At 43.9% G+C, this 23,834-nt stretch overlaps 1 protein-coding gene across 11 annotated transcripts in view; it reads left to right on the top strand.

The window, feature by feature from the left end:
- The window catches only part of ST3GAL3 (ST3 beta-galactoside alpha-2,3-sialyltransferase 3), a 182,585-nt gene that overhangs the window by 145,450 nt on the left and 13,301 nt on the right, over window positions 1-23,834 (top strand). For 10 of the 11 annotated variants that reach the window (XM_088169774.1, XM_088169775.1, XM_088169776.1 and 7 more), the window contains 2 exons: window positions 10,252-10,398; window positions 20,431-20,577. In XM_088169774.1, coding sequence (XP_088025900.1) covers window positions 10,252-10,398; window positions 20,431-20,577 — 294 coding nt within the window. The remainder of the gene's footprint in view (window positions 1-10,251; window positions 10,399-20,430; window positions 20,578-23,834) is intronic. The other variant, XM_088169780.1, reaches the window with a different exon arrangement.

Genomic DNA, 23,834 nt, shown 5'->3' with positions numbered 1-23,834 from the left:
TACTCGCAGAGGGGAGCACTGACTGCTGATATCTTTTTTTATGTAATGCAGACTTAATCCAGTATCTTGGAAAATTCTGTGTCTTGGAAGTATGAAGGACAGGGCTGCACTCTTGTGTTGCCTTCCACCCTCCTGTTCTGTGACTCTGGGACCTCCTGTCCTCACTCTCTATGACCCATTTGTTGACTATGGGGAGCAGGGTAGCAAGCCAGTAATACACCTGACAGCTTGTCATGGAAGTAAGTTATTTGCTTTATGCAGTTGTCTGCAAAGGTCACAGCAAATTTTTCTCTTCTTGGGGCACAATTAGCCAGATCTGTTTCTGCATCTAGAGGGAGAAGACTTTGTGGAGTCTTTGAGGTGAACAACTTTCAGCATAACAAAATTCCTCGGAGGAGCTCTTCAGAAAGCATTGCAACACCACAGGATGCTCTAAGTTCACCGGTGTGGGGTATAAAGACTCACAGCGGAAGGGAAAATCACTGATTTGATTTTGTAAATAAAATCACATGCTTTCTGTCAGTGGCTGAAAAGAGACTCCCCTTTCACAGCTCCAGGAATTTTGCTATCTGAATTTTTTATTTAAAGTGAGGGGGGGGAGAAAGTCTGAACAGTAAATATTTATCCAAGATGTGTGGTTGTTAATATGATCCAGTCTTCAGTCATTTTGAATGGTGTCATGATGACAGATGTTAATTCAGAAAGGAATAGATTGGACGATTTATGCCTGAAACACATGTGTTCCTTGGCAGGCTCCATGGATTGCTTGCATAGTTAGAGCTGTCTGAGCAATTCGTAACATTTTCTCTGCCTCGAAGCACCGAGGGCTCCAGGACAGGGGGTTGACCTCTATCTTCAATCTGATATAATAAACACTGAGGTAACTAAACTCCCCATGTGCTTTTATCTTCCTAAATTTATCTCTCCCCCGTGCTCCAGCTGTGTGTGGTTCTTCTGGTTCTGCCCAAGAGGAATGGCAGCTTCTTTCTGCAGGAGAGAAGGATGCTCCTGTGCATGAGGTGTGAATCCATGACCTCCTTCCTCTCCTGACTGAGCAGCACCTCTACCTCAACACTCACAGCTATTTAATGCAAACACTTGTCCTGACAACAGAAGTGAAAATAGACCAAGCCATATGATGGCAGTAAGCAAGAGGGATTCAGGAAAGACATGACTTTTTTTTTGCAGTTGAGATTTTATGCCATGTGTCTGAGGGTGTTTCTTCTCTTCTTAATTAAGACAGATTTGTAAAACTGTTAGTGTCTTAATTTTTATTTATTTATTTAGTCAGAGGCATAAAATTGGAGGAAAATGGCCAAATTGGGTGCAGAAGAACTTGGTAGGTCTACTTGGAAGTTTTTCTCATCTTGACCATCACTTGTATTCTGGCCATTTTTGATTAAATGAACTTTGCCTACAACTGACAAGGACAGAATATACAGAGCTTGGCCCAAGCAATCATCACTTCTGCTATTTGGAAAGAAAACTCCTTAAATGTAAATGTTCTGTTTGGATTACAGTTTATTTAAATTCTAATCTTTTAAGAATATTAAATAATCTTATTTAAAAACTCTTCTTCTGTAAAACACCAATTATTAATGCAAGTCTAGAAAACAAAGTTGGGCAGGAGCTTCCTGGCATCTTCCCAGTTTCTTGTTATTTTGACCTTTCTGCTTTCTCCTCTTAGAGGACGCTGAATAATTTGTATATATTCTATATGAACACTCAGTGAATATACAAATGATTTGGCTTCTCATTTCAGCAGAGATGCCAAAATAGGAGAAGACAGATTTTCTGTGTACTCTTGCTGTAAAAACAATGTAAAAATTTCCCTGGAGTCTCACTTTGAGATAACTTCAGAAAGCAATGAGGGTTTTTAGGCCGTAATTCTTCTTGTGGTGATCCTTTAGCTTTTTTTGTTGTAATGTGCCAAGAATTTAGTCTAAATATGTGTTGTTTAATGAGTTGCTGTTTGTATTCAAACTCATGAACCAGTTCAGCTCCCCAAAAAAGACTTTGCTGATGAATGTCCTCAGATGCCCCGGGATGCCCTTGTGCTTTGTCACCCAAGCCTGCAAAGACAGCTTTTTAATTTTTTTTTTCAGTTTTTTTTCTGCTTCTGAGCAGGCATATGGTTGTAAGTGGAGCAGGTAGCTGAGCTTGTAGTTGGGATCATTGGTGGGATCACCTCACGTGTTACAAGCAATGGGGAAAATGCTTTATCATTTTATTACACTGGCACCTTTGAGCTGATGTTTTCCATGCCACATGTTTGGCACAGCTGGAAAGTTCAGCTGAAATAACTCAAATGTCTCAAAATGATGCTACTGAATATGCATAGTTATATCCCTGTTTAAAAAGAAAGAAAAATAAGTCTCCCATCCTATTTTGCTGAGGTTGTCCAGTTCTTCAGCCTGGTGTGGCTCCTGATGTTCTGTGAAATCCCAGGGCTTGGTCTGATGTTCCATGAGGGCTGTTGGATGCTGTCAGTGCCAGGCACAGTCAGTCCTGCTGTGGCTCCCCTGTCCTGCCTGTCAGGTATCCTCCCACACAGTTAGTTGGGATGCAATATCTCCAGGTATTCAAGAACCAAGTAGGATTTTCTCATCAATTACTTCTCCACAAAGAGTTTGGGGCAGGAGACCAGGGGGCAGGGAATATCTCCTGGACTCTCAGGAACCCCTTTTCCTTCTCCCAGCCATCTAGGCAATGTGCAGGAGCAGTAGCCTGGTCTGGGATGTGGCAAGAACAGGAGTGATGGGCACAGCAGAGAAAGTAAAGGTTTATAACTGGCAGGAAATTCCTAAAACATTGGCACTTTTAAGACTTTTTAAAGTGCTGTATGATTATAGAAATCAAGCTGCCAAAAGTTAAAAAAAGAAAAAAATAACATTGCATTTTCAATGTTAATTCAGTTCTCCTGTGCAGATGTTATCCTTAATTGCATAATTATATCCTGGCTTGCTTAGAACACAGCTGTCTATCTAGTGGAGAGGGAAGACTGCGATTTGGACTAATTTCTGTAATGTAAGACATTCAGCCTTGTATGAGTAGTTGCAGGAGCTGTAGAACATGTGGATAGCAGAGAGGAAATGTGAGGAGGAAGAACAATCTCCTGGTTACAGACACTGAGGGTTCCTCTTGAGGAGATGTTATACACACAAAGTATTGCAAAGATACTCTAAATGTGAAAGTGTGGTTTGTAAAACACTTAGATAAATGGTGATAAAAGAAAAATCTTGTGGGAAGATTGGAAAGTCAGTGTTCTCAGCAGCAATCCTGAGCTGAAATTGCAAGACAGTCCTACTTCAGCAATTACTAACACCTGGATCTGACCCTTTCAGCCCTGGTATCTTTTTAATAGATGTTACATGAGTATGACATTTCATAAACTGTCATAAAAATAATAATGAAGTAAAGGAGCTGGTTCCTTATGGGAGTAAAACACCCTGTATGTAATGATGATATAGGGCCTATTCTTCTTTAGGATTTTTCTGAAACTCTACTACTTTAGATATTTTTTCATTGAAGGATAATTATTCACAGACAAAAAGCCACAAAGCCAACGTCCGTTATCTAAATCCATTCCTTTCACTAAAAGCTTTCATCTTTCCTAAGACATTTCGGAACAGGAATATTCCTTCAAATTTTGGCTCAAAATCCAGCTTACATTTTGAACAAAAGAGTCGGTAGGACAGTGTATCCATCACCCTGTTTGCACATAGAAGGCATGTCTACTGACACACCGTATGTGAGCCATCATTTATGCTTCAACTTGTGAAACAGCATTCATCAGAAAAATCTTCAGCTTTTCTGCAGCTCCTCTGACATGTTCCAAGTTCGGTTTTCTTCACAGAACAATCTCTTTTTTGACAGCATTTTTTTGTTATCTTACAACTGTGAACCACATTTTGCTTTCAGTTACATGAATAACATGGATAAAACCACGAGAATACTTTTTTTTTAAGAGGAATTCCTTTTCATTTACAGCATGTCATAAAAATAGCTTTGCTCTCCTGACTCCTCAGAGCTGGTCTTGGCCTTGTGCTGTTTAATCCTGTGAATCAGAAGACAGCAGCTGGTATTAGACCAGCCACACAGGAGGCCCATGTGTCTGTATTTGGGTTAGCTGTAGCACTCAGTTATGTAGGTTAAATAAAGCTGGAAATTCAGTAGGCCTATTTGAATATGCTTATCTGCTTATCTACAATGTATGTTTGCAGGTAAACAGGGCAGAAACTTCCTGACATCCATGGGAATGAGCACTTTGCTGAGTTACAGCAAACTGGTGTGTGACACTCCAGTGCCACCCTCATGTCCCAGGTGGATTTTGTCACCACTGAAGTTGCTGCTTTCTGAGCCAATATCTGTGCACAGGACAGCCTCCAGTTTCATGTGTAGCCAGGCTGCTGTGTAAGTTACATGTCTGGCACAATGTTTAGAGTTTGCAGCTGCTGCTTGGAGTAAGTTTCCTTTCTCTTGTGGTTTTCAACTTGGTTATCAAGCCTAAAGAAACTTATCTCGAGCCAGTGTAGTGAAATATTAGCTCAGCTCTATCAACAAAGAAAATATTGGTGTTTTAAAAAGAAAAAAAAGCTCTAGTAGTGCTGTGTTTTGAGGTGCTTTTTTCTCCATCATGCTTTGCTGCCCCTTGTTTGCTAGGTGTAAAATATATTTGGATTTTACACTGAGAAACATTAGTAAAAACTGAATTTGTGGGCTTTATAAGCTGTCAGGAGTTCTTTTAGGTGCTGCGAGGCAGTTGGCAGGTGGGGCATACTGACAGAGGAATGGCCTGGGAAATTACAGCCAGTTGATTTTAGACTTGGTCAGGGGGAGAGTGCCTCAGGAGAAGAAACAAAACTAGTAAAAAATTATAAGTATTGTATTGTTGGGTAGTCCAAGAGCTGCATCTCTTTTGACAGCAGAACAAAGAGAAGATGAGAGAAAGGCTTGAGCAATGCTCCTACTTCAGGCAGAGTAAGAGCTTTTCAGTGGGACAGATAAGTGTGGAACTAGTCTCTAGAGCAATTCTAGGCTCTAGAAACTGAAGATAGGTTCATTCAGAACAAATGCTGGCCATCAGAACCATGTGCAGAGGATGGTGAGGGGTTCTCCATAGCTTTGAGAAAGTTGGGTAAATATGCCTGAAGTGTGGGCTAGTGGGTCTGACAATTGACCATTAACCCAGACTGCAGGCTCTCAGCACCTCTGTTCTTGTTGCTAAAAATTCCTCGTTGCTTTGATAATCAGTGAAAATGATGCAATTTCATTTATATTACTCGTAGAAGAGCATTTTCTAGGCCTCTGTGTCTACTTGACCGCTGAGAAATGCAGTGTTGGCTGATAAGATGGTTATTTTCTAGTGGAAACACACCTTCCACATCTAATCCAGTCATGCCTGAGCAGAAACCTTTCAAAAGCCTCTGCAGATGGATTGCAGTGGTTTTGCTGTACCTTATTTATGTGACAGTGAGAGCTTGTGGATGACGGGTAGAGAATAAACCACATTCCAGCCTTGGTGGGGGCAAAGATTCCAGTTAGCAATGTGCTCACAGGCACAGTGAGGTCTTGTGACTGGTGCATCATCCCTTGACTTTTTTTTTTTGCCTCATGTCCTTCTTCCTCTCCATTTCTGGTGTTAGCAGAGTTCAAAAGAGCACTAATGTCCATTTAACACAGGCTCCCTCTCCAGTCTCTTTGTTTGGTTGCTCTGTAGCAAGGTATTGCATACTCAGACTTCATGTTGCATGTAGCTGACCTTTGCAATCTTCCTTCCCATCAGAGCTAGAAGTCTCAGTGAGCTATGCTGCTTGTACTCCTAAATCCAGTAGTGTAACAGAGCACAAAAGAGGCAGCATCTGTATCATCAGGATGCAATGGCATTACTTCTCATTTTGCTCAGTATAATTAAAAATGTTGTTATTGTGGGAGACTCAGCCTATTTCTAGTGGTTTGTATTTTCCACTGAGGTGCTTCTTGGCTAATGCTCTGAGTTTCCGTATTTTATTTTAGCGAATGTTGTGATTTGCCTTGGTAAATCTTAGAACAGGAGATGGAAAAGTGAATGGAGACAAAAAATAGTTTACAACTGGCTGTGCTGATTACCCTTCAGTATTCTGCAAATGGACAGAATGAGGGGTTGCAGCTGGATTGTCTTGTCTCTTGAGCTATTTGGTGAGTCCTGCCATTTTTTATCCCTTCCTCCTAATCTGCTATCTTTGATCTGTCATGTCTGTACCAGTTTATTCCTGGAGTGGTGTCTATAGAGGTGGTGTCTCTTTCTGCCTCTCTTGCTGGATAAGAATTGTACAAGGGACTGGCTTGAAAGCCCTGGCCTATCTAAATTATTTTGTACTTTTAAAATAGCTTCCTCTAAAGCCTTTAGTGATGTCCTTTGCAATTATACAATTTTGAAAACGCTCCAAGATTGCTTAAAAGTGCCTCATAGACTTGTTCTTCAGTCATATTCTCCTGTCTCTCTCTCTGTGATGCTTGTTTCTTTACGCCTGTATCGTATAACCTTCTTTTGGCAGCCTCTGGCACTGTGAATACTGATCTGTGACTGGGACTCCAGGTGCACAGTAATACCAACGAATAGTAACAGTGGAAGCTTAACAGAAGGATACACAATTTCCAGCCTGGAAATTCTTCTAGTTTCCACCTCAGTACCGGGAGGTGATGAGGTACTGAGAGAACATTGCCTAAGCAGTTTTCAGACTCATTTTCTCATTGTTTATCATTGTGCTGATCAAGACAGGAGTTATTTCGTTGTGACCAGCCCATCCTTAAGCACGACATGTTTAGCCACTGCAGCAGACAACAGAGGATGCCCCCAGCCTCCAGCTGCGAATCTGAGCTCCCGAATCTGGCAGGGAAAGCGTGCCCTCCCTCCTAATGCCTGCTGCTCCTCGAGTCTCCTCCCAGCCAAAAAAAGGGACAGCGTTCCCCGACGGGAAGTAATTGCTTTGGAAACCTCTCTGAACATCTGGGTCCAATCAGGCTGAGCATCCAGCTCAGGCGCGGCACCAGCGGTAGCGCGGAGCCTCGGCAGGGGCTGCGCTCCCGGGACCGGGACGGTGTCCGGGACCGGGGCTGTGCCGGGGACCGGGGCTGTGCCGGGGACCGGGGCTGTGCCAGGGACCGGGGCTGTGTCGGGGACCGGGGTTGTGTCAGGGACCGGGGCTGTGTCAGGAGCAGCCCCCGGGAATTGCGGGACCGGGGCTGTGTCAGGAGCAGCCCCGGGAATTGCGGGGCCGGGGCTGCGCTCTGTGCCAGTGACAAGCTGCAGAACCGAACCACAGCGCTTGAGAAGGGAGCTCAGCACTACCGGGCTTGGAGAGCCAAACCACAAGGCTGGGATTTCAGTAATTATAAGCCAGGAAAACAGGTTTTGGTTCTTTAGCGCTGCACGGGGCTTTGCCTGCTGTAGAGGTGGAAGTGAGAGCTGCCTGCTGAGATTCCGTGTTCCTCCCTACAATTGTTTTAAAAACTACAGCGGGAAAATGCACTGAAATGGAAAAGTACCCCAGGTGTCCCTCAGAACTAATCTCAGGGGAACTGCCCAGGAAAGTTACAGGGAAGAACACAGAGCAAATAGAAATGAGACAGAAGGGAGAGCAATTTCAGAGCAGTGTGATAGCTGAAGGAAATGCTTAGGGAAATAGTCATGAACAACAGGAGAAACAGCTGAATAGAAGGGAGTAAAGCAGACATTGTATTTCCAGCTAGGTACAGGCACCCACATTTATTTTGCACTGGCATTGAACTAGCTGAGAGGATCCCAGGTGTGGTCCTCATGGCTCACACAGCACTGGGAAAATGGACAGTAGTGGTTTGTGTGGTTATTTCTCTCCAAACATCTCCAGCAGCAGTAAGGAATAAAACTCTCAAATGTTTACAGCTTTTCTTCTTTTTATTTAATTTTTTTCTATTTAATGTTTTATGTGTAATGTAAAAGCCATGTAAAACCTATTTAAATCCCAAAATTTATGTAGAATCTCCTATGGAGTGTAAGTCCAAACAAAAGGCATCTTCTGTCCATTTTAAATAGCTTGCAGACCTTTGGCTTGAATTGTTCACAAAATTTGGATAGTGCCATATTTACAGTTGTATGTGAAATCTTAATTGAACTTATAAATTTATTGTAGCTTCAGGGTCACACACTATTTTTCCAGGGTGTGCCTACTTAAGTCCATGATAAGATGGTTTCACTGAATGAGTAGCTGTTCAAGATATTTGTTTATCGTCTTCATTTTTGTGAGACCTGGAGCATGCTTAATGCAAGTGGAGTCTGTGACCTTTTTTTTTTTTTTTACCTTCTTTCCTGGAACTGAAAGGCCTCTACTTTACGTGTACCCTTAGGAAATTCCAAAGGTTTAATATTTATCCAATTTTTAATGAATTTTCACAAGAGGCAAAATCCAGCTGGCATACCAAATCCCTCAAATCCCTTGGTCAAATGGATGTTGGACTTTATTAATATTTGTAAAGTTTTTTTCAAGTTTTTTTTTAGTGCTGAGATTACTCAGTGGCTGAAGATGTCTTACAATGGAAAGTGGAAAGTGTTAGACTACTTTGACACAAGACATTCTTTCTAATTCTACTATGGTGAAAGAACATGAGTGATAATTAAGAATTTTTTCCATTTAAGGTCCCAAGGGCACTTGGCCATTGTTGAAATGTGAACTTAAACCCATGGGATGCTTGCCGTGGTTGTCAGAAGTGTATTTATGTTTGGGCAGTTTTGAGGGGGCAGGGATAGCAATGGGATTTGGCTTCCCTAGAGAGTTGGTTTGGATGACAGTGTGCACCCTGCTAAGGTTTGCTCTGTTATTGCCTTTTGTAGCACGAGCCATTTGCCAAAGTTTCAATTTCAGGATATGAAATTCAGCAGCTAAAGATATCCATGGGATTGTTCCATAAAAAACACTCTGTAAGGTGTTTAGCAACATGTGGTGTGAGAGTTCACAGGAGCTGAGCACAGTACGGGGAGTATGTGAAATGCAGCAGGCATTGGCTGAGGCAGAATTCCAGTCTGTAATTACAGGGGTGATCACTACTGGGCAGAGGAAGCTGTTGAGGATTTTGCAGTGGATAATCAACATTTTCATCAGTGCCTTGAGAGCAGCTGTAAAGTCACTGCTAAGCTGCAAGCAACCCAAAACTGGTATATATAATGAATTCCAGAGCTTGTCCTTTTTATGTAGTGAAATGTCTGTTTCTTGTCATGGAGATCTCAGGGAAGATGGCTCAATGCTTCAAGAAGGAGGTGTTCAATCAGATTATCCTGCCCAAGATGCTGGTCAGCAGATTAGAATTCCTTCCATGCTCCCTGTGCCTCCTCTGAATTAACCCAAATAAAAGTGAAACTTTGGAATGCAATTGCTCCCTAAGTCCTGTGAACAAGAGCCTCTGGTTATTTTGGGGGCACTCTGTGCTATACTTACTGACACCTGGAAAAGTGTCAATGATGGGAAGCAATGATGCAAAGCCATCACTGAGCAAGGATGGGGAGCCATGTGGCAGAATGGCACAAGCCCCTCCCCAGGCAAGGCTGTCTAGGAGTGCAGCACACATCAAGGCCACTGTTCTTCCATGTTTGCTAAGTGAAAACTTGAACTGGGTAAAAATAATAGACATACTTAGTTGTTTCTTCCCCTGTACCGTGAACATTCATGACTGTTCACAAGATGATACCACTATAAACTTACAGCTTAATTCACATAAAACTTAACAGGGGAGGACAAACCTAGGATAAAGTGGGAAGCATTTACCTCACACTGCAAGTAGGGCTGTGGAGTCATTTTTATCTCTTTGAGTGTTCTTAGAAGCATTTGCTATCCAATGGTGTATTTCCTTGGAGGCAGGTGGGAGTGATCACAGAATGTGCTGGAATGCTTAATCCATGGATCAAACCAGCTGAAGTGCCAATAAGAGTGAAAAGAGGGCACCAGGGAGGGGGTAATTTGTGCTGAAGCTCTGGCCTGTCTGTCTTCCTCACAGTTACTATCCAGACTGACTCAAGTGCATCAGTCCATGCTGCTGCCACCTCTCCAAGAGACAGAGGTCACCTACAATGTTATACTACTGCCCTGTGGCAGCGAGCAGAGACAATGGGAACTGCTGCAGTAGTGCATTTTAATTTTTTTTAAATAAAATAATAGAAATCTGCTATATTTTGTATATAATTCTGTTTGTTGTTTTATCTTTCTTTTTCCTTTTTGTTTCCATTTTTGTTTTTGTTACCAGAGTGCCTCTGATGGCTTTTGGAAATCAGTGGCAACCCGTGTCCCAAGGGAACCTCATGAGATACGCATCCTGAATCCCTACTTCATCCAGGAGGCAGCTTTCAGCTTCATCGGACTGCCTTTCAACAATGGCCTGATGGGCAGAGGGGTAGGTATAAAGCAAAGGGTGCAAAACCTCAGGGAAGGACGCGAGACCAAGCAGCAGAGGAGCCTTACACTGTTCTTATTTTTCCTTTGGGCCTCTACTGTTGGACATTGAAAATGTTGGAGTGACTTTGGCTCTGTTACAGTGGCAGCTCTCAGACTCCTTCAGACCCAGGCAGAAACCGTCCTGATCCAAGGATTTTGGGGGAGATCATCAACACTTTAGCAGTGCCTTGAAAGCCACTGGGAAGTTGCATCCCGGGCTTATAGTAGAAGAGGGTAAAGGTTTGCTTTATGAGGCCTTTGGTAAGAAATTCTGATCTTATCCAAACAAGTGTTATATATAAAATCTCACAAAAGAAAACAATGCAAACCACATTTTAGCTCATGTTTATTAACGAAATTCCTTAATGGTCGTTCTCACATCTCTCAGCCCCAGTGCAGCTTTTTGGAGTGTTAGTGTTGGGGTAGGTGGTGACTTGGGTTTTCTGGATTATCTCACATTGCAACACTGTCCTCAGAACGTATTTATATTTGCTCTACATAGTATATCAACCATTAGAGTAAGTATTACTTGGGTGGGTAAATTGCTTATGTACACATGTGATATAGTTGTTGATAGAGACCACACGTGACATTTTTGGGCACATTAGCACAGCTGACAAACCCAGAGAGAAGCACTTTTGCTGGACAAGGTCTGCTTGCTCTGCCCCTGGCATTGTCCTTTCATTGCTATCAGTGCAGGAGATTTGCTATGTCACAGCAGGGATTTGGACTAGAAGGAACAGTGCCTCATTTTCCATGCTCTAATTATAAAATGAAGACTTCTGGAATATTAGAGACTTTTATTTTGTGCAAGTCAGATGGGGGGGGTGCCTGGAGATAAGGTGTTTCCTTCTCAAAATACAGAGTGTAAGATGTGCAGACAGATTCAGCCACATGGAGCAGGCCTTTTTAAAAATGCACTGCTGTGTGCAGAAGCTGTCATGGGATTCTGGGAACTCTGGATTTTTGTTCTATGCACTGAAGGTATCTTATTGCAATTATTCCAGTCAGCTAGGAATTAACTTGCTTCACCTCTCTGCATTCTCCAGAACTTACCCTTAGAACAATGTGGTCTTATGTGTATTCCGGAAAATCAGGAGTACTACTCCAAAAATCATCATGCTTTATTTTTCTCCAATTTGTTTTTATTTTTAAACACGTTATTTTAATACACAAGTTATTACTTAAACTGAAAGGAGAAGAGAGAATCCGGAAATGAAAATGCTGTGAACTGAAGTTTATGAGGTTTTGATAGGTTGTTTAACACACATCAGATTGGGAAATGAAGGCATCTTAATTGAAACCTGATGTTTCACTTCATGGAAGTCTACTTGAGCGTTTAAAAATAGTTTATGGTTCTTTAAGGCAAGCAGTCTTTGCACATGACCCCTAGTTAGACTGTGTGAATTGTAGTTTATTCCTCCAGATGGGGCAACAGGAGCTCTGCAGGTGCCTGTGTGGGGCTGAGATATCAGTATAGCCTGGGCGGTCTGTGCAAGGACACTGATACAGGGATTCTGTCAGAGTTTAAAAACAGACAGGGTGTTTCTGGCCTGTGGCTACAATTTTACTACAAACATCAGATATGGACTTCTGTCATGGAACTGCTGGGGATTCACACTTTAATGAATTCTGCTGCACCACTGCAGAGTTTAGAGCTTTGTAAGTGCAAAGGCTCCAACAGGAGCTATTGCTGTCGGAGTAAAGAGGGAAGAGTCTGAGTAAGGCCCTGGTGACACAAATTTGCTACATTTTTTGCTCAGATTTTAAATGTGAGAAGTGGAAATCAGAGCCTGCAGACCAAGAATCCAGCTCTTATTGAAGATTTGTGAGAGATCCAGCCAGACAAGTGGGGCAGCAAGGAGGATTGTTCCAAATCTGTGTGACCCAGCAGCTGCATGGCTGGTTGGGTTTGGGGTTGTGCTTTAGCGATGAGAAATGGCCTGGAAAACTTTACTCAAGAAAGAAGTATATGAATATGGAAAAGGAAAATGCTGAGGACTAGTAAGCAAAAGCACAGCAAGCAGTGTATCTGGAGTTTCTCCTGGGAAATGGGGCTGGAGGCAGACTGGTGCCCCCATGCTGCAGTGTGCTGTGCTGTGCTGGGCAGGCTGCACACAGGAGGATCAAGGCTGGGGATGCCTTCGTAATCAAGGCCAACACAAAATCCTCATAAAGAGCAGTAATATTCCATTCTCCTTTGGTTCTGATGCCTAAATAAACTTCAGTGCTTCTCTTGCACACCACATATGGTAACAATGTGCTGCCAATTAACTTTGTAATTTGGGGGCTTTTTCAGCAAGGTTGAGCAGAGCTGGTAAAATAGTTTGGGGCTGATCTCAAAGCGTTTTTCCCAGGATTCAATAAAGGGTGAATGTAGTAACATCCTCTGCTTTGATAATATAATTTGGGCCAGATGATCCTGGAGTATAGAAGTGGGGTACAACTCAGATGTGCATTTTGATTGCACTCGTGGCAATGGTAGCCAAAAGTCTCAGCAAGGAGCAAAACTCACACATACAATGAATAGTGACTTGTAAAGCTTTTCCAGAATTTTCTTCAGTCCTACTGAAGTTTTAAGAGTGGGAGAGGTGTTCCATACTGTATGTGGACTTCTCTTTCTTGGGATAAGCTGATGAAAAAGAACAAATTTTGGGCTCCTAGCAATGTCTGGGGGAAAATAATTGTTAATGCCTGAAGATGGTTTAGCACCAAAAAAAAAAAAAAAAAAAAGAAGTGAAAAAGTAAAGATCCTCTCTCTGATTTAAGAATTCTCTTAAGGTGTGGGTGCAACGTTGCCTTTCTCACTAGCCAAATGTGATTTTTGTTCAGGTGGAAGTTTTGTTTATACAGGTCTTTGGGGCTTGAAACCAGACATCACTGGTATTGCAGCTGGTGGTTTAAGCTTGCAATAGCACCACTTTCACTGCAGGCAGTTTACTGGGGGACAAGCAGAAGCATCATCTCAGAGGTGTCACTGCTGGGTGCACAAACAACCCTAGGGTTGGTGACTGCTGTGGTGCCTTTGGCTGTGTAGTGAACTGTCCTGTCCAGTCAGTAGCCCTCAGAGCCATTGGAGCAGTGTCTTTCTGGCTCCTCTGGGAGCCCTGAGCCTGATGTGAGGCAGGAAGAACACTTCAGGTGACACAAATTGTCAAAAGTCTGAGGACTCCAGTGCACTCTGCAATGCTTGTTTCTCTCTCTGCGCTGGTACTGTGCATCCATGGATCTGTTTATTATTTAACCCAGCTCTGTAAGCCTTTTTTTTGTTCATATACTGGAAGTGGTTGAATTTCTAAACTAAAAAGATAAAGCATCTTTCTTTGGACTTCACCCAGCCTCAGTACTAACCTGGTGAAGGAGGAGCCATGTGCAGGAGGTGTTACCAGGCTGATTCAGGCACCCAGCCATGGATTAGCACCTCTGTATAATGCTGACAGCTCAGGGATTAACCTCTGATGCTGGAGTGTTAACACATTCTGGCCAGGGCTTCTCGTAGCTATTAGATGGTTTTTCCTGTGGGCATGCAGCCTTTCTGGAGGTGCCAGCAGGGATCCTTTGCTCCTTAGGCAGTTTTCAGTTCCCTTGTCTCAGCATCATCACCTTTTGTCTCATGAGTTCCCAGGTGTCAGCAAACTTTGTCTCCTGGGCTGTTCTTATTACACCATGACTGTGTGAAGGCTGTGTCTTGGAACCTTTGAGTCTTTGTGGAGTAGAAGAGAAGTGGGGGTGGCAGGAGCAGAGCAGTCTTCCACTTAATCCTTTCCAGTCATGTGGTTCTCCCTTTTTTGCACCCTGATGACATCTTCTAAGGTAGGTAGAAGGACAGGTAAGGGGCCACTGGTCCTGCAGGTAGAGACTTAGTGTCACTGTAAAGCTTTGGGTTTGCAAGGCAGCACATCTGCTTTGTGAGCTGGGCTGTTCCACTCATTGACACTGCAGTGGGATCATCAGTGCTGGGAAAGGAGTGCTCAGACAAACCAGTGCTGGGCTTGGTGCTGGGGAGCAGGTAAATGCATACCAGCCACTTCTTGGTACAAGCCCAGCCACTTGCTTCTGCACTTGAGAGATGCCAAGGAACTGAAGGGAGTTTGCTTCTCAGTGAAGAGTAGACCAGGAGCTCCCATTTAGCATGGGGTAAGCGTGTATGTGCTTATCACGGAGCAGGTGGAGTGTAGTAAAGTCATGCCCTTGCTTGTCTTCTGCTAAGTCCTTAGGTCCTTTAGAAATACTCCCTGCACTGCACAGGAATCTGTTCTGTGGCAAATGATGTATCAGAGCTTGTGCATCAGGTTAGATGTGGTCAAAAATACTTGGACTGAGCTTAGGTGTTGAGGAGCTCAGCAGGGAAGTGGCATAAGGGAACCTGCTGGGCTGTCCTGTCTCCAGCCACCAGCTGCTGGCTCTTCCCTTTGCTCAGCTGCAGACAGCCAGTCCTGCAGGCTCTGTCCCACTCACAGCAAGGGATAACCAGGGAAGCTGAAGGAGGGGCACTGAGATGCTCTGCTTTGTCTTTTGAAGCCCAGTGTTGCAGCTGTTTGTGTCCATGGGTGGAAGTAGCCATAGGAGCAGCAGTGTGCATTGTAAGCTCCTGTGACAGGGACCACTCCACAGAATGCCAGCCACTTGCCTGCTCACAATTAATGATACTAAATTGCTTTCTATGCCATATTTCCACACTTTTCAGCTAAAGGAAAGAAAGGGTAGGATTGTGTTTGCTCCGATGCAAACATAAAGAAACAGAAAGGAAATATAGTGATTGTTGTGTATGTTGTGATGACTATTATAGTTTTGTTCTGTATTTCTTTTGTTTAGAAAACTTCATTGCTATTAGATGATCAGGTCTGTAACTGATAAAACTAATGTAGGAATTTTACTCAGGTAAGCAAAGTTTTGGGGTTTTCCTCAAATAATTTAATATAGTAGTCAAACCAATTTGAATATCTAGGTACATTATTGTTTGTAGGGAGTTTATTCTTCAGTAACACTTACCCTTTTATTGAAAAAGGTAACAGTTGGTATAGTCTGAACAATCCAATAAGTCTTGCCCTGAACTAAATAAAATCCCATAAATAACTGGAATTCATTTAACATATTAAGGGAGTCAAATATTTCTAAAAACAGATTTACAGCAGTCATTTCCTTCCAGTCCAGCAGGCAGTGACACAGGAATGACCCAGGGCATGGAATGAAAAGCAGCAAGAGCTTTTCACATGCATCAAGCAAAGAGCAGTTCCAGCCCTGGTTCAGTCAGCAGCACTGGATCTTCAGCACAAGCCTACAAGGTAATGGTCAGCCTCAACAGAGTCCAGAGGAGGTCCAGTGTTCATTTCTACTGACTGACTTCTTTCCTTATGTGAGTAGAAGTCAGTCTTTAAAGCCTCTTCAGGGGGCAGAATGGAAGATGAACATCAATGTCTTGAGGTGTGAAGCCTTTTGTCTTCCTGCTTGCAGCAGAGAAGAGTGTAGGAGCAGTTAAGAGAGCCTGTCCTATGTCTGTACTGCTAAAGGCATTCCTTGTCCCCTGACTTGCCTGTGCGAACTGGTGTTTGCACTGCACAGAGCTTGCTGTGCTCCCTGACACAGCACAAGACCAGAAATCTTTGCCTCTCTTGCCTTGACACTTTTCTCACCAAGATCCACCATGCATGTGCTCACCTTACCCATTGAGGACAGGTACCCCAGGAAGGAGCCATGCTTCAGAGGCTCAGGCAGGCTTCGCCCAGCACTGCTGTGGTGACGTGTCACTCACCACTGCTGTGCTTTCTGCTTCTGTTTGTCACATGGCCTTTTAGTGTCATCTCTGGCTCATCTGTCAGTCTGCTGTGTTCTCTCAAATGGGACCAGGCAAAGGGCTGATCTCTGGGGAGCATTATATTAGATATTACATTTTCCATGTGTTTGGTCTTAGACATGCAGGCCAGGCTTGAAAATGTGGACTATCAGTTCTGGACACGTTATTCAGTGAGATTGCCCTTGTAGTTGTTTACAGGTGCAGGAGGGGGGATGCTAAGCCTGGTACCTCCATGGGCCCCAGCCTGGACAGAAATCATTGACACACAGCAGATGATGCAGAGCTTGTAAGGCCAAGCTCAATACTTGTGGTAGAGAATTGACAAGGGGAGAGAGCTGCCAATGATTTCTGGGCTTTGCCATTCCCAGCTCACACTGCTTGCTGGGCACCAGCTCAGGTCAGAGACTCATGGCCATATCTGCAGCAGTGGTCATATTGGACCATTCCATGGTCTAACATGCACTGGGCAGTCTCTGTGCAGCTGGGAGGCATCCCAAGAGCACTGGCTGCTGTTGGGCTGTAGCTCTTCAACCATTTGGTTGAAAGCAGCACTGCTTGGAGATGCAAAACACCCAAGCACACAGAAGGCCACGAGCAGGAAGACAGGCTTTGAGCTGGTCTAACACTAGATTGTTATTTCTGAGACAAGATGGTGGAATTTGGGGGGTTTTGTCTTAGTAAAGGCCTCAGATAACAAGAGGCCTGCTCAGTTGTTTGAGAGAGTTTTATTTTCATAACTCAACACAGGAGGTGTGGTGGTTGCTTTGGTATGTCTTTGGGGCATGGCACAAGGGTGTGTGTGGTGAGATAGCACTGACGCATTGTGCAGGGCATAGCAAGCCAGATTTGACACAGCCATGTCCATGATGCCTAACTTCTTTTGGAGTAATTTGTCCCCATAGGTTGGTCCATTCGGTCCAGATTAGAGGTTAGCAGCTAATGAATTTATATATACAATCAGGAGAGCTTGGAAACTGTGTAGATGCAAGCAGGGAGTAGTTATAGCCACTTCCTCTCTAATACGTGTCTCCTCTTATTTGCCACTTTGCTAAAAGGAAGGGAGAGCTCTTTCCCTTGCACCTGGAGAGTGCTGCTCCATTGCATTCTCTGCAGCACAGCCTGGGACACGTCCCTAGATCCTACAAGGTGTTGTCTTTTCCATGCTGCAAGTTGGGCATGAGGCAGTGCTTAATTTTCAACAGGGGAAAGAGTAGCAGAATCTCAGCAGGCTGCCACAGGAGAAGAGGGCTCAGTTTCTGTATCTTAAGCCAAATCAGGACTGAAGTACTGCATTGACTTACTAATGACACTTAGTTAATCAACAACTGTGCTTTTTTTATGGTTTTGTTCAAGGCAGCTCCCTTTTCTTCAAGATGCCTGATTCCCCAGTTTATTGTTTAATCGCTCTGATGGTTTCTTCTATTTTAAAGAAGATAGGCAGTTTGAGCAAGTGCTCAGTTACATGTATGTGATCTGGGCAGATATAGGAGCACACACACATGTTCTTCTCCTAGGCAGGTGCTGTTATCCACACCATTTACTGTGGGTGGGCTCTGCAAGCACCCCTGTGCTGCCCTAAGAATTACTGCTGAATAGCAGGGGTGATAATTCTGGCAGTATTTTCAAGAGGCACCTTCTAGCCCACAGGATTCTGACTGCAGCAGTGAGATGTGAGGCTACATCTCACCACTGAACGCTGCAGAGTTCTGTCTTCAAGGGGGACACATATTAAGCTGTAGCTACTACAGTGTTAGAGGGTGCTAACATCAATAGGACATAATTTCAATAAGAAATTGTCATCAGATCATCAGTTTCCAGATGTGGTTTTTAGGCTAATGCAAAACTGTTTTGCTAAGGGCACCCTGTGAATTTCTGAGAGTTGTAGGGGCCAAATCAGATACATCTACTATAGTTCAAGAGGTTGGGAAGGTAGGTAGTCTCTGGTATTTTAATCATTTTTGAGAGCAGAGCAGGTGGTACTAAGATAGTGGTGTGTCAGGAACTACTGAAGAACAGAAGCAGATGAGAAAATTACCTCTTATTTTCCCATAAATACCATTAGATATATTGTAGAGGGAATAAAGTCGGACAGATATTTGGCAACCAAAGGAAAGTTCAGTTTCGATTTCTGTCTGCTGTTATTCTCCAAACAGAGTATGCCTGAAAGAAAGTTTGGCAGTCCTCCTGTAAGGTTGGGTAGTGTGATTAATTCTCTGTGGTTTGCAAGACACACATTAGAAAGTTAGCTCTTAAATGTTAACTTGGCCAGTGAAATTCCCTGCAGGCAAAGACCCCGTGTCTCCCTTGAGCGGTACCGTGGGAATGGGCCCAGTGCAAGTGTGGGTGGTGTTCGCACCATCGTGTTCCCAGTGACGACACAGTCTCAAGGATGTAACCATTTACTCACTGTGTTTTGGACACTGTAACTACAGCTCTGCTGAGGGAAAAGGTTTTGTGGCACGTCCGCTTACCAGCTGATGCAATTGCAGTGACATACAAATGTCATCTTCTATGCAAAACATGAAGCTGAGAAATCACAATTAAAACTGTCATGTTGGGAAAGACAGGATGTTCTTGGATATTTTGAAATTTGGGGCAATGTTCTTATCCTTGCCTAATAAACTTTTTCCGTTTTTTTGAAACCCCTACTTGATATTTTTTGGCTACCAGTGAATTAGCAGTTAACTAAACTAACTACAATAAAACCAGTATTGTTTTTGTGAGTATCAGCTAAAATTAAGCAGCAAGAACAAAATTACTCTGCTGCTTTTCCCAACATCTAGAGCTGAAACAGGAGGATGTAGGAAGATCTTGTCATTTCAGATGTGCTCTGTTACTGTTGTGCTGCAAATGTTTGAACTTAATGTCTCATTGATTTAGCCATAAGCAGTTTTTGCCTGTTTGTTTTCAGGTTAGAATAATTCTAATGCACTGTAGTGGAGTTCTACATAGCACATGAGTTGTGCTCCCAGCTTGCACATCTCAGCTGGGATATGGGTGGCATTCTTTGCTTGGAAAACATTGTTCTTTGGACTGGTCAGGCAATCAGAAGTGAGCAAGATCATGTGCTGACAAAAACCAGTTCTTTTGAATGAGAAGCACAAACTCAAAGCATTGTTCACAACCTTTTTTAACATGCAATAGCATTGCTCACCAGTTCAGAGTAAACTGTTGTAAATGAGAAATAGAAGAGTGCAGTTGGTTTCTACATTTCAGCTAAGAGCTGTCACCCTAGGTGACTGTCTGAGCATGTCCTCTGAATTCATGATATTTCCAATACAGCCAGTGTTGGATACTCTGCAAATGAAGATGTGGGTGGATTTCTCAGCCTCTCCCTAGCCCCTGGGCCAAAGTTGCCTCTGGATTTATCTGGCTAAAGGGAAGCTAGAAAAGTCAGTGAGCTAGGATTTTACACTGAAAACACTTTGCTGTCCCAGCAGAATACACAGGAGTTGTAGCTGTACAGCTCTGCTGTCACAGGGCCTCAGCAGAGCCCAGGGAAATGGGAAGGGCTGAGGCTGGACTTCAGTGCAAATTGCAGATCGGCAATTTGGACAGTTGGGGTGTCCCCTGGATGCTACCACCCATCTCTGACTGGCTTCCCACTGCTCCTTGTTTTCCCAGTGTGTGGTCTGGAGGGAATGGAACAGGCCAGAGTGCCTCTTCACTGTCAAGGTGCCTCTGAAAAAAGGAAGGGATCTTGGAACACACTACCTGATCTTCTCTCCATCTCCCAGAGCTGTTTAATAACCTTAAACTGCTTTTGCCATCAGTAAAAATAAGGAGTTTGTGCTGTTCCTCACTTTTACTCCTCTATGGTGATCTGTTTTGGGATAAGCATTCTTCCTTAGCCTAGCTGGAAGCAAATAATGTGCATTAACATTGTAATCCACTGTCTATGTCTGTTTTAATTTCAGAAAGCTAATGTATCCACTGTGATTCATACTCTGGTTCATCTGCTGCCCTGTTCTCAGGACAGCAAAACTGTGGGAGTCTGACCATTTGCATTAATTTTTTTACAAGTTGGGAGACTATCAACCCTACAAGCTGACAGGTTGAATATAGCCAAATACCATGTTCCTGATTTTCTGCTTTACAGCAGCAGTGCCCCAATGAACAGGGACAATAAGAGGAAATCTTTGATTATAAAAATGGCAACCTGCTAATGACTTCCATTCCTGCTTTCTCTCCTCTCAGAACATCCCCACCTTGGGAAGCGTAGCAATAACCATGGCGCTGCACAACTGTGATGAGGTGGCAGTAGCTGGGTTTGGCTATGACATGAGTTCACCCAATGCACCGCTGCACTACTATGAGAACATCAAGATGTCTGCCATCAAAGAGGTAGGGAGCTCCTGCCAAAAACATCCTCCTCCCAAGCCTGCTGGCCACCTTGATTCCAGAGCCTGACTGGGATCCTGATGTCATCTTACAGCTTTCTTGTGTGGATCCAAACACAGCTCTACCCATGCATTCTCCTGTAAAATTCTAGACATTCTCCCAAGCTCAATGTATGTTAAAAATGGTTATTACTGCTGGGAAAAGTTCTCTGGAATGTGTATATAATGTAATTTCTTTTTTGAGTGACAGGGAAAGGATTCACATAAATGTTAACTCAAGAAGTGTGAAAGGGAGCAATTCTGCTCGGGGGTTGAAAAGATGCACCCTCTCCTGCTTTTTGCCCCATTCTATTGCTCTCTAATCCATAGGCTTCTCTTGTGAGATGATCCACTCCCCAGGGCCTGGGAAGCAGGGGGGATGTGAGATCAGCCTGTGTACCTGAGCTCTCAGCTGACTGTTCAGCAGCATTCTGCTGGTGCGAACACACCTGGGCTCTGTGGAGATTGCTCTGTAAGGACTAGTCCCCATTAAACACATTTTCTGCTACTATCACAATGAGACAAACAGCGTTTTTGGAGGAACAAAAGCTCTCATACTGGTGTAATGCAGCAGTATAGATGCCTTCAGGTCTGTCCATTTCCTGTACCAAACTAGAGCAAACTGTGACACTTCTGTAGTGGGAAAGTTTGCTGCTTTTTTGGGGGAGCTCCTTCTTTCCCAGCACAGATGTGGTCCAGGTCTTCCTAAGATTGCTTCTCCCTCTTCACTGGGTAGGAAAATTTGCTCTATCCTACTCCACACTGTGAAAAGTTGTATTGTTCATGGACAGTAGCTGTCTCCTGACACCTGGCATTTGTTCACCTCAAGCACTTTACCATTGATTCAGATCAGGAGGGAAGCTGGTAAGTTGTGTTTTTCCAAATCACAAGACTGTACGTGTTTTAGTACTCTCACAGGCTGCAGGCTGCATGACCCTAGGCAGACTGAGAGGAATTATAAATCAGTGATTACTCAGCTTGAGAAATGAGAAGAGTGTGTCTAATTATCAGAGTAATGAGATTTTGGAACAAGCTCTCAGTAGAGGCTAAGAGAACAAACAGAGTTTAGGAAAAGGCTGTGAGGAGGTCCTCAGTACACCAAGGGACTTGACATTGTGGTCCTGAGATTCCTTCTGGGCCTGTGGAGGTGGCAAGAGAGTCTGCTTAGCTCAACAGAGTAATGATTTAATTTAATCAGTCCCATGGATTTAATCAGTCCCTGCTGGGAAAATGACTGCCTATTTGAGGATTTAAGGGGTGTGTCCAGAGAAGTAAATTGAATTGAAGTGATGTCTGCCTTGTGAAAACCCTGAATAGAAAATTGCTAAGAAATATAACTTTTGCAGTAGTAGAGGAGGTAGCACCATCATCTTGCCCAGTTCTGGGCATCTGCTTATAACCCTGCCAGAGAAAGGACCTTGGGCTCCCCAGGCCCAGGTCTGAAGCAGTACAGCTGATCCCTTAGTCTTCCAGTAAAGAGAGAGCTACACCAGAGTGAAAATGGCTGCAGATGCCTGAATCCAGCAGTGAGTATAGAGACTCACCAAGAAATTTTCAGGAAAAGCTTTTGGTGCCACTGTTTTCACTCTGGTGAATCAGCTGCCTTTGGTGGAGAATCACTCTTGCCTGGTTGTTCCTCCTGTCTCGTAAGGATGTCAGTCCCATGATCAGCTTTTGGACATGGGGACACCCAGAGCAGATGTCCTTCCCAAGCTTGTTCTACAACCTGGTATGTGTCCCTGTCCTCAGGGACACCACTAAGCTGACAAGAATGAGGTTTTCTTGCTCTTCATCCTGACGCAAATCAACGGGAAAAGTTGGCAAAAAGAGTTGGATAATGAAGTCTCTGATTGAAGTTGAAGGTCCACATCACTTGGATCTCTGATTTTGGAGGCCAAATGGGATCCAAGGTCATTGGAAGGCTGGAGGAGGTCTCTCTAGGACATTGTATATGGTCTCAGGAATAGACATTGTGTGGCACAGGGCAGTTAGATGAGGATGAACACATGAAATGCAACCAGTGAAGTCTCCTAGAGAGAGCAGCTGGTGCCTGTTTTGCCACGCCTCTGCTGTATGGAAGCCATCAGTCATCATGTCCAGGATGTTCTGTACAGAGGTGAGGGAGCGTTGAAAGGTTCTGGTGAAGCCTCAGTAATTCAGATGTCAGTGGATTTGTTTCTGCAGCCAGGGCTGTTGTTGAGAGCTCTGCAGCCCTGGAGAGCTGGTTCTAGGAAGAAGGTTCCTGTTCCACCTGAAGGCTGGTTACCTGATATGTGTCTGCCCATCTAATCCTCACATCCTCACCCATGGGCTCCTCTTACATTTCACTGCCCTGATACAAGAAAAGCCATCTGTTCCCAAGTATTAATAATTAATTCTCCTCCTGCCTCTGCCCCTCCCAATATGACAAATTGTTTGTGATATTGTGGAATGTGAAGAGCAAAGAGAGGATCACATTTCTTTCTCTCCTATTTAATATTAATGGTAGCTGGTAATTGTTAGTCATCTGAGGGTGAAGTTGAAAGGTGAAGGGCATAATAGGTGGGTTGTGTCTTCTGCAGTTGCCTTCAAAGAATGCAGAAATAGAGATTTGCCCCACTCCAGACTGGAAGCACCTGCTTGATGGAAAACCTGGCAAACTGGGAGGCAGGCCAGTACTGATACCTTGTGTCAAACCTTGCCCTTAGCAGTAGTGAAAGACTGACCCAGAACCAAGCTCCACCAATGTTTTTGTCTGTTCCATCTGCTCTGACACCCAAACGTCCAAGAGCATCCACAGGATTTTTCTCAGTGTTACTTTGGACCTTTGGGGTTGTGTCCAGGCCTAGTTCTTTCTGGTCCTCCTCTACATTTCAGCCTCTAAAGGAGCCACTAAAGCAGGCTATGCCTTGAAATTATGTAAGTATCATCTTTGTTCTCTGGCCTGCCGACCCACAGAGGCTGGAATGTTCATTCCTGGGCAGGAGAATGGAACAGGTTTGCTTAACGTGGCATCATCACAGCACTGAAACAACTTCAATGGGATGCAGCTGTTCCACCACAATGGACATTCCAGGTAGGAACCCCTGCAGTCTGACCAGGCTTTGGTGGGGCAGAACCTCTGTTTCTGAAGTTCAGATCTCTTAATGACTGCCAAGCTCCTCCAGCCTGAATGTCTGAAAATCTTCAGTGTCTAAGCCTAGAGAGCAGCTGCAGGGAAGCACTCCAGCTCCACCCTGAAAA

This window comes from Sturnus vulgaris, chromosome 9, assembly GCF_052056855.1.
Source record: "Sturnus vulgaris isolate bStuVul1 chromosome 9, bStuVul1.hap1, whole genome shotgun sequence".
NCBI lineage: Eukaryota > Metazoa > Chordata > Aves > Passeriformes > Sturnidae > Sturnus > Sturnus vulgaris.
Note: the sequence above shows the minus strand (reverse complement) of the source record. Positions and strands in the feature narration are given on the sequence as shown.